This window comes from Cynara cardunculus (assembly GCF_001531365.2).
Source record: "Cynara cardunculus var. scolymus isolate 2C chromosome LG 16, CcrdV1, whole genome shotgun sequence".
Taxonomy (NCBI): Eukaryota; Viridiplantae; Streptophyta; class Magnoliopsida; order Asterales; family Asteraceae; genus Cynara; species Cynara cardunculus.
The window spans coordinates 20,270,855-20,287,085 of NC_037543.1; the positions used below are offsets into that span (position 1 = coordinate 20,270,855).

Genomic DNA, 16,231 nt, shown 5'->3' on the forward strand with positions numbered 1-16,231 from the left:
TGTTTATTCTTTTTTACTGTCTTCTTTGTATTAATTAATATATTATATTATTAAAAAATTGTTTTAATTATGTTATGAAATACTTGTAATTGACTATTTGTAAAAAAAATGTTCTTTTTAGTCGTTTTACATGTTTATAAGCTACTATTTGTCAAGCATAATTTGTTCATTAGCTAATTTTTCAACTATCAGCTAGTTTATCAGTCATCAGTTAACTTATCAGCTAGTTTGCCAAGGTCTTAATAATACAACTTATTCAGTAAACTTTTAAAGGTGTTTTATGCAGAAAGACCAAGTTTTTTTTTCTTCTAAACTTGTGCTTCCCAATTAAAAATGAGAAAACACATTCCTTTCATATGTTAAAAACCATTTGAAATAAAAAACCTTCCAAATCTATACAGACGGATTAATCTACACAGACAACTTTCTATATACAGAACTTAATGGAAAACCAATCAACCAAACAACCCCTAAGTCCGGTGTAAAGATTAGCTAAAAAGTAAGGGTTCATATTCTTTTATTTATTTTCGCTGAAACCAATCTTATTCATATTCTAAGCCTTATGCATAAAGATTAGCTAAAAAGTAAATTTGGGTTAGAAAATGGCTAAAAAGTGAAACAATCTATCAGTTTTAGCTATTTTTTTTTTTTTGATAGGGGGGGGGAGGAGACCCTCCAGATCAAGGTAAAACACTAAACGCTAAAAGCAAGCCAAATACGCGTTCGGGTGGGGTGAACCACATCCACCAAAATATCGAAGGCACCCCGAGGGGACAGTTTTAGCTATTTATGGTACTTAGAAATGATATTTCAGATACAACCATGCTAACATTAATATACAGAATCTCATCAAAAATCCATAGTTACAAATGATATTTCCACATGTAGTTCCATCCAAGACATTTTTCGTAGCTATATAAATATATAATATTTATATTCAACAAATAAATTTACACACCTTGACTCAAATGCTCAGATACCACTAACCCAAAGACTCTTTTGGTCCTTCATTCTTTTTTGAAAGTACATATACGACAAAAACTCGTACAGAGTCCTCATATTTGGTGAATCTTGAACTCCAAACTTCCAAGAAAGTTGGAATTTATCAGTAATTTGAATACCACTGAGCCAATGACTATTTGATTACATTTTCCCGACCTGCATTTGTTGCATACTCGGGAAAAAGATGCCCGTAAGGCCGTGACATGTCAACTTGGATGGCAAGCACACAACAAGTGTTGTTTTTTCCATTTCTAAATGTGTACAACATGTATGTAGCATTACATGAGAAGAAATCAAAGTAAACATGTACATAAGAAGCTCAAAGGACCACTTTCATGGTGGCATCAATTTACAAAATCAACATAAAAAGCCCTCTAGTGTACATCTAATACTCTGCAAATGATATATACGAAGCCGGAGATGTATATATATGTTACACGATGATCGTGGCTGCTAGTTGAATCCGATAACGTGTTAACGGGCCAACTTGCCCTTCTGTTGAAAAGTGAAGACTTTCCACAGAATTTCATGAAAGTAGCATATCACCCACCATCTTCAAGCTCAACTACAAGCAACAAGAACAATATTTTACGGCTAACACCAAACGAGCCCAGTATATCCCATCCGGAGGTGGGGTCTAGAGGGTAAGATGTACGTAGACTTGACCTTTACCCACAAGAGTAGAATGGTTGTTTCCTTGAAGACCCCCTCACTTGAACAAGGTGTGTGAGAAGTAAAAATAAAACATATGATAAGGAGAAGAAAGTGTGTGATTGGTTAGGAGAGATATGACAGAACAAAAACTTGTTGTCCAATGATCGTGTGGCATTAGATTAGGACAAGAAGGGTCTGTTTATTTGCAACTTAATGAGCTTAATAGGACTCACAACTTATTTGGTCAGCTATACATGATTGTTTAGTAGTGATATAGAAAGTGGCTTATTCAGTAAACTTTAAGGGGGAGCTTTATGCAGAAAGCCAAGTTTTTTACAAACTTACCCCTCCCAATTAAAAAACTCGTTCCTTCCATCAATGAAAAAAACCCTACCAAACATAAACCATCTCAATCTATAGAAACTGATTAATCCATACAGACAACTTTATATATACAAGACTTAATGAAAAACTAACCAAATAACCCTAAGTGAGAAAAAAATGTTGCATGGTAATTGCTACATATAACTCCAAGGGGGCATTTCATTTACAAACCATCCAATTCTAACAAACTATACAAACCATAATCTATGCTTATATTAGAAAAGAATAGAGATATTTATAGACAATTATCATGATTCATTAATTACGATTGAGATATATATGGAAGATGATAAGGTTCATTCATTATGATCATGACTTTAGATTAGAAAACAAAACGGAATCAAATATTTATTAAACCAGATTGACGACTAAGATTTGTATGGTTTGTAAATGAAATGTCCCCATAATTCCAAACATATAGATATAAGAAAATAGAGTTTTCGGTTATTCATGGTCACCCAAACAAAGATGCAACATACCTCTTACTTGAACGAAGTAGTCAGAAACCCTTTCCGTTATGCCTACATTGCTATTCATCATCACTTGAAACACTTGCCAAGCTCCTCCTTGATCGACGCCTACCCCTAGTCAACCCTATAAGCCCGCTTCCTGCTCGCCGGACCACGGTCTTGAACTTCACCTGAAAGACACACGACTTGCGAAATTCATACCAGCACACAAAAATTATTTGAAAGGAGCGATATATGTACTGGAAACCATTGTATTTATTAAAGCATTACTCCCTCCGTACCAAAGGTTTCCCTATTTCTATTTTAGTTTGTCCCAATTAGTCGGCTCGCATAGCGGGTTGGATATCCAGGTTAATCAAAAAAAAATTGGGGCTTAATCATCTGAGAACTCCAAAATTTGTGAGATCTGTGAGAACTTCTACCTTAAGGTTTTATTTCACATTATTTTTTCCATCTAAATATAGTATTTAATGTATTGATTAACATATATTTGTTTCACAATGTGTTTGTTTCATATGTATTTGGTTCACAATGTGAAACATTTTTACGTGCATCTTTTATTTCACAAACACGCCAAAAGAGTACATGTGAAACGAACAAATTGTGAAACAAATATATGTTAATCACTACATTAAAATCTAGCCATAGATGAAAAAAATCATATGAAATAGCACATGATGCACCGGTTCTCAAAGATCTCACAATTAAGAGAGTTCTCAAAAAGGCCCCCTTGTCCCAAAATGTCCACTTCCAAAAGTAAGTGTCTACTTTCCCGTCCTACCCTTAATTAGGAGATGGAGAAAATTTGTCCCTCTATTATTAAGGTAAAAGTGTCCTTTAGTTAATTAAAAAGTGTATGATTACACATTCCTTAAATTGTGCGCCATTTTCATTATAAACATTTATTTTGGGACGGAGGGAGTATTAAGATCAGTTAACATTAGCATTAGCAGCATGTATATAACTCATATAGCCTTCGGTTTCCACAAAGAAAAGGGTGTTCTCTTGAAGCAAAATGAACTCAAAAGTTTGTAAAAATCCTGTTAATACTCATATGACTGAAGATCGCTGAAAAACTGCACTAAAATACAAATGCCATCAAGTAAACTCTCGCTTAAGTTTTTCAAAATGACTTATTTTTACTAAATAAAATAAAATGTGATATTAATACCACTTTGTTTTTTTGGGTAACTATGGGTTTCCGGGTCAACTTACAAGCACCGACTAATCCTCCGGGTTTCCGGGTCAACTTACAAGCACCGACTAATCCTCCGTGCGACCACAAATAGCCTGGAGTCCTCACAGGTGAACCTCCATGGCCACAAGGGCTTTGGTAGCGCCTGGATTCGAACCCAGGGAAGATGAGATTTCCACTACATCCCGTGAGCCTTAACCAGTGTGCCACAACCCAAGTACAATGTTTACATTTATTGCTCGCTACTGGGGCAAGAGAAGAAATTCTTGAAGACATGGAAAGGAAATTGTCAACTTACCGCAGGATCTGTAAAGATTATTAATTTTTTATCAGATGTTGACACCAATAGATTAGTGTTGTCCTTGTTCATCGCCAGTGCCGTTATATCTTGCCCTTCTTCAAGTTTCATTGTGTGAAACACCTGTCGAAAAATGTATGCTTGTAAGCAAGTTGATATCAATATCAATTAGAGAGTTGAAGATTTTTTTTGTATTCCCCCATCAAATTGTGCCTCCTGACAAGTGTTTTTCAAATACATGACTTCTGACAAGTGTTTTATAAATACATGACCTTCTCACAGGTTTCTAGGCATTCTTCAGTTGGGCAGTGGCATTCTCAAACGGGTCAGAAGGCCACGGATTTAAAAAAACTAATTTTTTTTTGTCAGAAGGTCATTTAACAAAAGGACCCAAATTGTACCTTAAGAGTATGCAGATCGATGAGACAAACTGAAGGAGATGGAACATTCAATCTCTCGATTTCAGCAACTTCATTTTCCTCATCATCACACTCATTTTCCGAACACGAGTTTAATCCCATCAAAACACTCCGCCCATCAAAAGAAATCTCCATGCAATTAACTCTACATGAGAGAGGAAGATGTGCCCGGGCAACTAGAATCCCGTTAAGAGTGTGAGTGGAGAGAGAGCGTAGTGAATTATTCCAAGTGACAACGATACCATTTCGTGAAAGCCTGACTATATGAGCCTTTACACCATGAAGCTTCTTGAGCAATCTGCCCCTACTCATCGAATGAAGCAAAACGCCCGAAAAATTGGAGCACGAGGCAACGGTTCCAAGATCTGAATTGACACAACAGTTGATAACTTCTCCAAGATGGCCACGGATAACCTGTATGGGACCTTCAATCCGCCTTCTTCGGTTTTTATCTGTGAAACCACTTGCTGCAGTAGTAGCACTAACTGAAGTTGGGGTCGCTGTGCCGGTGGGCGGCTCCGGCAATATGCATGACCGAAATCTTGGTGACCGATGTATTCTCCAGACTAGAATCGTTGTGTCTCGGGAACCAGTGACGAGATACTTGCTATCATGTGATAGAAACATACAAGTCACGGGTGCACAATGCCCTCTGGCTATTTCCAAGGTTTTTGCTCCATCAGGTGATACCAACCGGATACTGTTGTCCACATGTCCACCTACAGTAGGAGTCCCAAAGCTCAAATTGAGTTGTTATACTAATGATCAATTCAAGGGCAGGCTTCATCTATATTGTTGTGTCACTACACACACACATGTATATATATAGACTTGGGATCACGTGAGACCAACCTGTTTTCGTGAGACCACTTTTTTACACTTGAAACTTCACAGCAGAACACTGTGAAGGTAACCTTCACAAGTGTTTTTGCCGTGAAGGTTCAGATTTTTTTTTACCTTCACAGTGTTTTGTTGTGAAGTTTCAAGTGTAAAAAAATGGTCTCATGGGTCTCACGAAAACAGTCTGGTCTCACGTGAACCCAACCCTATATATATATATATATATATATATATATAGAAGGAGGTTCAGGGGAAAACCCCCCAAAAAAATAAAAAAAAATGAGGAACATCGTGGTGACCATTCATCTGGACAGTATCCACATGTGCATACAAGTAATTGAAGTTGTTTCTTAGTTTTATGCACATGTGCATACCGGACAAATTGCTTACAAGTTACTTGTATGCACAAGTGCATACTATCGAGATGAATAGTTATAGGGTGTTCCTAGGTTTTTCATTTTTTTGCGGTTTTCGCTTGAACCTGACCGTATATATATCATACAAAAACAATCATCTTTGCAACTAATAAACATAAATTTTACAAAAGTAAAAATGGCTTCCATATCTAAAACTTTGAGGCGATAGTGTAAATACATAAAGGACAGTTGCCGTTAGGGCTGTAAACGAACCGAACAAACACGAACGGAGGCTTGTTCATGTTCGTTCGTTTAACTTAACCGAACAAAAGGACAAACACGAACTGTAAACGAATGAAAATCTTTGTGTTTGTGTTCGTTCGTTTAGAAATCAGGTGTGTTCGTGTTCGTTTATGTTCATTCGTTAACATGCTAAACGAACGTAAACGAACGAACATAAATGAACGGGCTAAACGAACATAAATAAATATTATTTGAATTCAAAGTAAATAAACAAAAGATTATATATTAACGTTTATAAACGAACGAACGGTAAATGAATGAACGTTCACGAACATAAATGAACGAACGAGACTCTTGTTCATGTTCGTTCGTTTAACTAAACAAAAAAAAAATTGTTCATGTCCGTTCATTTATTAAATAAAGGAACATAAGCCGAACGGTTCACGAACGGTTCGCTGAACATTCGGTTCGTTTACAGCCCTAGTTGCCGTAAGGCACTTCTACTTAAATTAGAGGTATTCAATTGCATAGAATAACAATTCTTTCAACAAAATGTCGAACACCGGAAGCATTCATGTGTAGTGTCGTTTAAATATACTAATGACGATTGACAACTCCAAAAGAGGTTTATCGAATTGATCCATATCTTTTTATACTATTGACCCTAGTAAAGCATTAGTGTTGCATTATGTACACTAGTATTTGAACACCCAAGAAACCCAAAAGGGAGTAAAACCTGGGGGGGGGGGGTGTTGATGACCTGTTGATGCACCCACAATCATGATCGTTCAATTTTAAACTAGGAAAAACCTTACCCGTGATAACTTCGTTGTTATATGTGACAGAGACTATGGAAGAGCTGGTAATCCCTGAAGCTGCATAGGCATGAGCTTGGGGAAATTTCCGTTCCTCTGAACTGGACGCACTTCTTCCTCGGAATATACGCATGAAAGTTCCACCACCGGAGCTTACATTAGCTTTTCCATGTTGAAACATGAACGGCATTCCATGTCCATCCGGCGTATTTGGGTGCCACTTGTGTAATGCTATGTTTGCTGAGGGAGCATTAGTATCAACAATTACAAGAGAATCTGAAGATGCGTGAATGGCGGACGCAGGTAGATTGCAATGATGCGGAGATGGAACATGATATGGTTTGACTTCTTTGGGATTCCGAAAGATGGTCTGAGTCAAAAGAGTAGATGTATTACCAATTTCAAATAACTATATACATCTTTAAACAAATGCAACAGACATAGAAGGCCTTTAGAGTAGATTTCTATGGGTGCCTTTGGTATCCAGACACGAGAAGATAAAACAGAACAAGATAGAACAATTGTTCAACGTTTGGTAAAACAGAACTGGAGATGACAGAACAAATAAAATGACCAATTTGCCCCTAATGAGTTGTTTATATATTTTATATGTTTTGATTAAGTTATATAATTTATTAAATTATAATAAAATAACTAATTTTTATGACAAAATATATCATTAGAAAGTTTTCGTCAAGATAATTAAAATGACACCAAAGTAAAAAAGTTTATGTAGTTTCCGATTTTTATTTTGTACGTTTTCTATATTATTTTATTATTATTAATATTTAAAAAATTACATACATCAAACAAAATATAGAAACCATATAAATTTAATATTTTGAGGACAGTAAAGTGGAAGTTTAAAAAGCATAAAATAAAATAAATAAAATTTAAAGAATGAATAAAATGTAACGAGGGAGATGTATTTGATGTTTTAGAAGAGATATAGGTTTTCAATATGCGGCTTCTACGCTATCAAGAAAATATTGTTTATATTCAATCGCTAAGGCACCAATGTGACTATCGGTGCGTCCACTGGCAGTGTGCCCAGGGTTTTATACATCAGAGATCCTGCCCATTGGATTTAGATTCCGCATTTTTTGAGGTTATATTGGTAAAATATAAGTCTGTTCCACCTTGTTCCATGGGGTGGAGGGTGGAACACTTTGTTCCACTCTGTTCCTGTCTGTTCCACATATAAGCCCTATCAAACATGGAACAATGATCCCTATTCTGTCCAGTCAAGTCCAGTGTACCAAACGCACCCTATAAGAACAAACTAGGAAAAAAATGTAAAGGGTTTCACACTTGGATAATTAATTTTATTCTCTAGTTGCATAGTTTTAGAGCCAATTTAGATTCAAATTAAGGAATTCAAATTTACCCATGAGGCAGAGCTCATAATGCTGCAAGTTGTACACCTTTTCATCAACTTCATCGAAAGAAGAGAACTTTCCATATACTACATGTAAAATTATGGTGATGGTATGATAGTTACCTGCATATGAAGAACATCTGCAAGCGGCATCTTCTTTATATGAGGGATTGTCAAAAGACGTGATGGGGTTTGTCCAAAGTAAGCAATTTGATCTTGTATAGCATGCCGCTGGACCTTTTGGTGCAATGTTCATTTAAAAGATTTAGAAAAAAAGAAATCAAATCCAGCAACATCAAAAACATGAATGATAGTTCATGCTTTCCATGAAAATTGCAACGTTAATCGAACCCATAGTTAAATCAAAATGTTTTGACTTTTAACCAAATGGTCTTAGATAATCTTCAATAATTACAAAATTAGTAATCTCATGGATCCAAGTCACTGTAACCATTCTCTGTAACAATGACAGTGTGCAGCTAAGTGAACTTAGATAAAGAACTTCCCAAAAAAGGAAGGTTTAAATTTACGGGACTTTCCAAACAAGGAAGTTTTCCAATTTTCATGAGACAAGGGAGCAATATAATGAATAAACAGACTTACTGGATCTTGAATTTTGTCGATATCAACGGCCCCTTCATACGTGACATAAAAGAATACATTGTTTGCTGAAATAGCTTCTTTCCCTTGTTGCTTGTACCTAGCATCACAAAACCATCAACGAAGACTGCACTTTTTCCTAGACGGCAAGATGTTAGGGAAATTACTATGCACTAAATAATAATAGAAGTTCTCAATACAAAAGAATCAATGAAACAGAGCTCACCCAAATATGAGATCAATCCATTCATGCAAATGAGCAGAGACATGTTCACTCTCAAGAGCCATTTGATGCTTATGCATGAAATCAACAGGATTTTCAGCCCAAGGAGGAAGCTTAACAGAATCTGAAAACAGAAACAATGTTAGGAAGGAAAAAGACAGCTCTCAAACTAAAGGCTGGGAAGAGAAATACAAGCAGGAAAAAAAACTGTAACATCCCAGGCCATATTGTCCGCTTTGTCCACACACATGGACTTACGGTTTTAAAACGCATCTGATAGAGGAGGTGCCCAGTTCCTTATAATGCAACCTTTGTTCCTCTCCCCAACTGATGTGGGATCTTATAATCCACCCCCCCCCTGGGATCCCAGCATACTTGCTGGAACACCAGTCCGGTTCCCGGCTCTAATACCATCTATAATATCTCTGGCCAACCATATCAGATATTGTCCGCTTTGTCCACACACCTAGGCTCACGGTTTTAAAATGTGTCTGATAGAGGAGGTATCCAGTTCCTTATTATGCAACCTTTGTTCCCCTCCCCAACTGATGTGAGAACTCACAATCCAAAACTATTTAGAATTACTCATACCCGGTTTATCTCCAAGTTGTGTGGTACCAAAATCAATTGAATTCTCATTCGTCAACATCTCCGGAAAGTAAAACAGCTCAGGGACCTTCAATATAAAGAAAATAGCAAGTAAAGAATATGCGCGGGTAGAGTTATTCAAAATTTCTTTATAAAACACATGAGAAAATAAAATACGATTGTGTACATGTATCATAACTAAATAATCTCAATGTAGACCCAGAAGGGCAGAAGCTTCTAAAGACAGAAGCTAAAAAAATTTCACGACAATTAGAGCAATACATTGTACCAGTTATATAAACTTATACCAGTTCCTTCACGTCACTCATGTCCTCCAAAACTCCATTCCAAGTAGCACCAATATCTGAAAACATTCTGTTTGTGTGGCCAAATTTGCCACCTTGTAATCGAATTGAAAGGGTAGTATATGGTTCTACTCGCATGAGATAATACAACACCTGTCATAGAAGAGCGGGACTCAATTCTATACTTGCAATGTAAATTAAAAGAACGTAATCTTGTTCATATAAGGCATTAAAAACCATTTAGAGGATATTCTGCATACAACATTTCTCTAAATAATCTCTGCAAATATCAGCATTGCATATATTAATTAAAGGTGACTCATATTTTTAAAATGTATTCTTCTAAATATTTGGACATAGCTTGTCATCAAAGTTGTTAAAGGCTCTAGGCGCACTTAGGCGCAAAGGGGTCCCGGGGCCTAGGCACGAGGTGCGAGCCTCAAGAATGTGAGGCGCATCTTATAAAAAAAGGATACATATATATATACACACAGTTATACACAAACTCAAATATGTAGCAAGTACTTCAGTGCAGCAACCAGCAGTACTTCGATTGAGGCAGAATGGAGAAGGTCTAAAGTGTGAGCCATGAGGGAGAGTGAGCCTCATGAATACGCCTAGCCTCGACTTTAAAAAAGCCCAAGACCTTGAGCCTCAGAGCTGAGGTGCGCCTTTAACAACTATGCTTGTCATACTTGCAAGAGGTCTTTTTACATTTTAAGACCCACATAAGTAGAAGAGATGTTGTGAAAAAGAAAGAACTGCTACAATATGGAACTGTAAATAAATGATCAGAAAACCTACTGTCCCAGCAGTCGAGTAATGTGAACCATAATGGTACTTGGGTATGACTGGATCATTAAAGCTATAGTATCTTTCCTGGAATTTTTTCAAGCGATCGTCATTCAATGCTCCAATGGGCTGCAAAATAGTTTGTTCCGAAGTGCAAGTTAGAAAAGAAAATACTTCATTTTGTTACACTACGAGGCAAAAGGCCTTGGGAGGGGTGAGTTGAACTCGAGCCATAAAACTACAGGCCAGTTTGAATTGCCATATTTCATTAGTTCAGCTGGCAAAAAGGAAAACAAAGATTGTTGTCACCTTTGAAAGATCCCGGTAAGATGACGGATTGGCAAGATCCAAATGAGTTGACTTGTAATCTGAAAGAATCCATGGGAAAACAGGATACTGCGGTGAAATGTGAAGTTATTAGCATGATCCATGCATTCCCATAACATGATTAGAATATTCATTATGAAGATATCCACCTGGGTGATGTCGTTATAGCTACGTCCAGCCAGTGTGTTGAGCTGCATTAAATATTCAAAGTTGCTGATCTGCAATGGATTTGGTTAGCAATAATCATTACTCCAGGTCAAGATATACATGGTGACATAGCTACATAAACATGTCAAAATTCATTTTTCATTCTTCTTGGTACCTCCCAGCGTGACCAGCGTTCCATGAGTTGAGTCCGCTTGAGAATTTGTTCAGGTCTCTACGACAAAGATGAAAGCAATGTGACATTCTTAAAATGAACGAGGCCCCTTGGTTATATTTGAACGATCCCAAACTTTGTTTGTAAGTGGAGCAATGCAACTGTTCAACTTGTGAGACAAATATGCTTTTCCTCCATCCCATGAAAATTGGAGCAATTTAACCACAAGGGTTGTGGCGTAGTGATGAGGTCCTGGGGGATGTGGTGGAATATCCCATCTGCTCAGGGTTTGATTCCAAGCATACACAAACAATTGTGGCCACTGAGTTTATCAGGGCTGATTTCTTGCGGTCACAATTTGCTGGGATTAGTCCAGGCATAGCCTGAGACACCCTTCCAAAAAAATTGGTGCAATTTCTATCTAGGGGTAGTTACGTGAAATTTGCAACATTCCCATCCTTGGAAAAATTCCACATTACAAATATCTTTTTGTCCACTGTTGTCGTTAGAAAAACTTAAGGATATTGGTTTAGGGAGTAATTAACTTATCTAACCATGTTGACTATCTTTTTTAAAAATATAGCCACCATTTTTTTTTCAAAAAAGTCCGAAATCCTGTAAACCTGACACCGCAAGCCACCTTCTGCTTGCAGTGTCAAACTTTTTTGGGCATATTCTGTGGAAAAAAATTACGTTCCTTGAGTGTAAAACCGCAACTTGCGGTGCCGCAAGACAAATCCAAAACCGTAGCTTGCGGTGCCGCAAGACAAATCCAAAACCGTAGCTTGCGGTGCCACAGGTCAAATCCAAAACCGCAACTTGCGGTTTCCTCTTTTTTGCAGGTATGGATTTATACATTTGCATATAAATTTGCATGCTTTGGATTTGGCTTGCGGCACCACAAGTTGCGGTTTTACACTCGGGGGACGTAAAAAGAAAATTTCACAGAATATGTCAGAAAAAGTCACCGCAAGCAAAAGGTGACTATTTAGGTTCATTATTCTTGGTTTAGGTCCACAAATTTCCTTATTACGCCATTATTGAAAGGCATATTAGACATTTAACATGGACAGACACTTCCCCGAAACGATGTGCAAAGTCAAAAGTTGTAATTTTTAGGGAGGGAGGGAGCATATTTTGAAAATACTTCATTCGAAAATCAGCATAGTCAAAAGTTGAAAGTTTCATGGGACGGACGGAGCATTTTCCGAAAATACCCCCGCAATAAGGTGTTTAGGATATAAAACTAAGGAAGCAGAAGAAAATAACCTGAGTCGCCAAGAAAATATTGTTCAAGTGGGAAGGACGTGCATGAATAATAGCTCGATACGCTCTCATTCTCGCCTCAGCATTCTGGACAAAGTTAACAAAACAACAGACTTATCAACTGAAAGTCACCACTGTAGTTCTCCCAAAGCAACATACACAAATGTCTATGAAAAATACCCCAAAATCAAAGAAAAAGTTCGATCGGTCAACCATAAATAATTCCAGAGCACTTCTCCGTAGGAGATATCTGTAACAACAGTACAACCGTGAGGCCAGTTGCAGCAGTGAAAATTTAAGGGTGGACCATATAGCCAAATAGGAATATGTACAAAGAAATATCTTTATAAATTAAAGCCAATAGAAAATGACCATCATTTTAATATGTTTCCTAGACATAATAATAAGCATAGCAGTGGCTGCAAAACGTGTAAGGCAAATAAATTCCTAGTGGATCAAAGCATAAACCAAGTAGAAGAATAGAAGCATTGAACAGGAAGATGTCAGGAAGATCATGAGTAGAAGCTAAACACAAGATGTGAACACTGTAACATGACTAACATCCCAGGCCAACCGTACCAGATATTGTCCGCTTTGTCCACACACCCGGACTCATGGTTTTAAAAGGCGTCTGATACAAGAGGTATCCAGTCCCTTATAAGGCAAATTTGTTCCTCTCCCCAACCAATGTGGGATCTTACAATCCACCCCCCCCCCCTTGGGAGCACAACGTCCTCGCTAGCAGTGGCGGACACAGTAGCAAAAAGGAGGGGGAAAGGACCCCAGTCAAAAACTCAAAAAAAAATTTCCTAGGTTAAAATTTAGGTTTTGCACGATTTACCTTTCACTTCCCCCCATTATATTTTTCCACGGGACCCCAACCCCAATCGAAACCGTTACTCTAACCAAAAAATCTATTGAAATCAATCAAAAAAACCAAAAAAGTTATTCGAAATCGACAAAAACACTAAAAAATCCTTGAAATCAACCAAAAAACTTTAAAAATCCCTCGAAACGTTGTAATTAGATTAAAAACACATCGGACGATTTTGCGGACCTTTAGTCTACCTTAAAGGTGACCCAGTAGACAAAAATCCTGGATCCGCCACTGCTCGCTGGCACACTAGTCTAGTTCCCGAATCAGATACCATATGTAACATCCCAGGCCAACCGTACAAGATATTCTCCACTTTGTCCACACACTCGGACATGGTTTTTAAATGCATCTAATAGAGAAAGTCCCTTATAAGGCAACTTTCGTTCCCCTCCCCAACCAATGTGGGATCTTACATTTTTATCCTACTCCTTCCATCCCATGAAAACTGGCAACTTATGACTTACCTATAGTTTAAGCAAAAGGTATGAGTATTTGGTAAATATCTAAAATACCCTAAATCAAGACGAATGAAGGAATACCATTGACTTGAATCGATGAATTCAATTTATCTTTTTTGATGATAGTGGACAAATGAGCAAGTTTATCTTGGAATCTTTCCATAAAAGGAAATGTTGCAATAATCATGGGATATATAAAAAGAAAAATGTTCAATTCCATGGGACAGTGTAAGTATTTGACATTGCAAAACTATTTATTTGAGCGAAACTAAACAGGTTATATGACCACTGCATCTTATGTCATCTTGTCATTCTAGCTTGTAAATGGTTCATACTATCAACAGACTCTCTAATGGTGATCTCACTTTGTGACAGACTTGCATGACCATCAAAGTTACCCGTATTCTAAGACGGTTTTCGTACATCATTCCCTTGATGCTCTCAAAGTTTTAATGATCATCTATAAGAACGCCCAGGAATTTCTTTAGGGTGATAAACGTATATTAGAAATCAGTACTGATTAGCAATAAAAAAAAACTTAATAAACAGCAACAATATATCAGGACTTTTTCTTTACCTAGAGAGTAGCAATATCAGAAACAAGGTTAACCAAACAATTTAGTCGAACTTCCATCTTCAAACTAGAAAAGCAACTTTTCCTGAATTCAAGCCATCGTGCCAGATGAAGTCATATGCTGACGGTCTATTATGTCCAATGCACAAACTAGAGGACGCTAGGCAGATGAAAATTAAGAAAAATTTGAGGTTTGCTCATGTGTGGAAAGATGAAAACATAAGAAATGGAGGATTTTCCTCAAAGAGAAAGCATTATCTCCGAGGGGTATGGCACGAAGACCACATATCTTGAGAGCAAGATGTTTATAGGTGGACGATGGAACAGTAACAAAATCTGGTACTCCCTTGGGTCCGCATAAATGACAGTTTTCAACATGAATTTCCTCATACTTTCAACAGGGAGAAGTGGGCTATTAGACAATTAAGTGTGATATATATATAATTATATTAGAGGGTCTAGAGTGTAAATGTATCTCTTATATATATCCCTGATTGTAATCGATATATAYATACATAATTACCAAGTTTATCTTGGTATCAGAGCCGGCCCTAAACGCCCTACGGCTGCTGCCCTACGGCTGCCGTAGTACCGCTGCCGCCCCACCGCTGCCGCCCTACCGCTGCCATCACAAGGCAACCCTAACAGAGCCGGCCCTACAGCTGCTGCCCTACCACAGCAGCCCCATCACAAGACAACCCTAACAGCCGGCCCTACAGTTGCTGGCCTACGTCTGCTGCCCTACCGCTGCCGCCTTACCGCTGCCATCACAAGGCAACCCTAAAGCTATCCCACCCGTCTTCTACCCTACAGCTGTCTCACCTTCTGTCCAATGACAACTGTTGCAGCTTTCACTCTAACCGAGAAAACCATCCATAACTCCCACAAGTTTGGCTTCACTTTATCACCAAACAACTATGGCTATTGGAAGACAATGGTTCAACCGTTCCTTGTCACAACCAACCTGTTCGGCTATGTTGATGGCACCATTCCTTGTCCACCGATGACTATCTCATCATCATCATCATCTGGAAAAGATGCCGACAGCACCACAGTGCCCCCACCACAACCGAATCCTAACTACACAGCATGGGTTTCCAATGATGCACATGTACGGATGCTGATTATTTCTACAATCTCTGAGGCGTCGTTCCAACACGTTCAAGAACTTACCTCCCGTGATCTTTGGCTGTCTCTTGAACGTGCTTATGCTCCTCACACATCATCTAGGGAATACACCCTAAAAACTCAGCTTCTTAAACTAGAGATGAAGCCTGCTGAAACCTCCTCCGCATACTTGACCAGGGCTCAAGAATATGTTGATGCTCTCGCCAATATAGGCGAACCAATGAAAGAAAAAGATTTGGTGATGCTGGTTATCTCGGGTCTTAGAGAAGAATACAACGGCCTGAAGTCAACACTCCTTGGTCGCCAATTCCCAACTGCCTTTGCAGAACTTCATGGCCTGCTATCAGACCATGACTACATGATCAAGAAATCTGCAACTGACATCTCTCCGCCTCAAGCATTCTCGACTGTCATGAACAACCGCAACTCAGCAGTTCCTGGTGCCACCTCGTCCACTCCTCAACCAGATCAACTTCAAGCTATTCAACARCTTYTGTCACAACTTGGTCTTCAAGTTCAGCCTGTTAATGCACAACCTGCACATGCCTTTTACACCAACAGATCTGGGAATAACCGTGGCCGTGGACGTGATTCTAGACGCGGACGAGGAAACTACAWCAACARAAGTCAAGGAGGAGGTAACCGTAATCAATTTAGTTGGGCTTCTAATCAAAACACTGTTTTTGGCACATGCAACAGGTGTGGGATTGGTCATATCCC

At 38.2% G+C, this 16,231-nt stretch overlaps 1 protein-coding gene across 1 annotated transcript in view; it reads right to left on the minus strand.

Annotated features, from left to right (window-relative positions):
• Window positions 1-1,528: 1,528 nt before the first annotated feature.
• LOC112529095 (BEACH domain-containing protein C2) overlaps window positions 1,529-16,231 on the minus strand; it is a 37,193-nt gene continuing 22,490 nt past the window's right edge. The window contains exons 17-31 of the mRNA XM_025140171.1: window positions 12,655-12,724; window positions 12,478-12,561; window positions 11,212-11,268; window positions 11,039-11,107; window positions 10,872-10,958; window positions 10,575-10,691; window positions 9,774-9,923; window positions 9,469-9,553; window positions 8,881-9,001; window positions 8,658-8,754; window positions 8,178-8,291; window positions 6,677-7,046; window positions 4,405-5,141; window positions 4,004-4,126; window positions 1,529-1,567 (exon numbers count right to left, since the gene is read on the minus strand). Of these exons, the coding sequence (XP_024995939.1) occupies window positions 1,529-1,567; window positions 4,004-4,126; window positions 4,405-5,141; window positions 6,677-7,046; window positions 8,178-8,291; window positions 8,658-8,754; window positions 8,881-9,001; window positions 9,469-9,553; window positions 9,774-9,923; window positions 10,575-10,691; window positions 10,872-10,958; window positions 11,039-11,107; window positions 11,212-11,268; window positions 12,478-12,561; window positions 12,655-12,724 (2,320 nt within the window). The remainder of the gene's footprint in view (window positions 1,568-4,003; window positions 4,127-4,404; window positions 5,142-6,676; window positions 7,047-8,177; window positions 8,292-8,657; window positions 8,755-8,880; window positions 9,002-9,468; window positions 9,554-9,773; window positions 9,924-10,574; window positions 10,692-10,871; window positions 10,959-11,038; window positions 11,108-11,211; window positions 11,269-12,477; window positions 12,562-12,654; window positions 12,725-16,231) is intronic.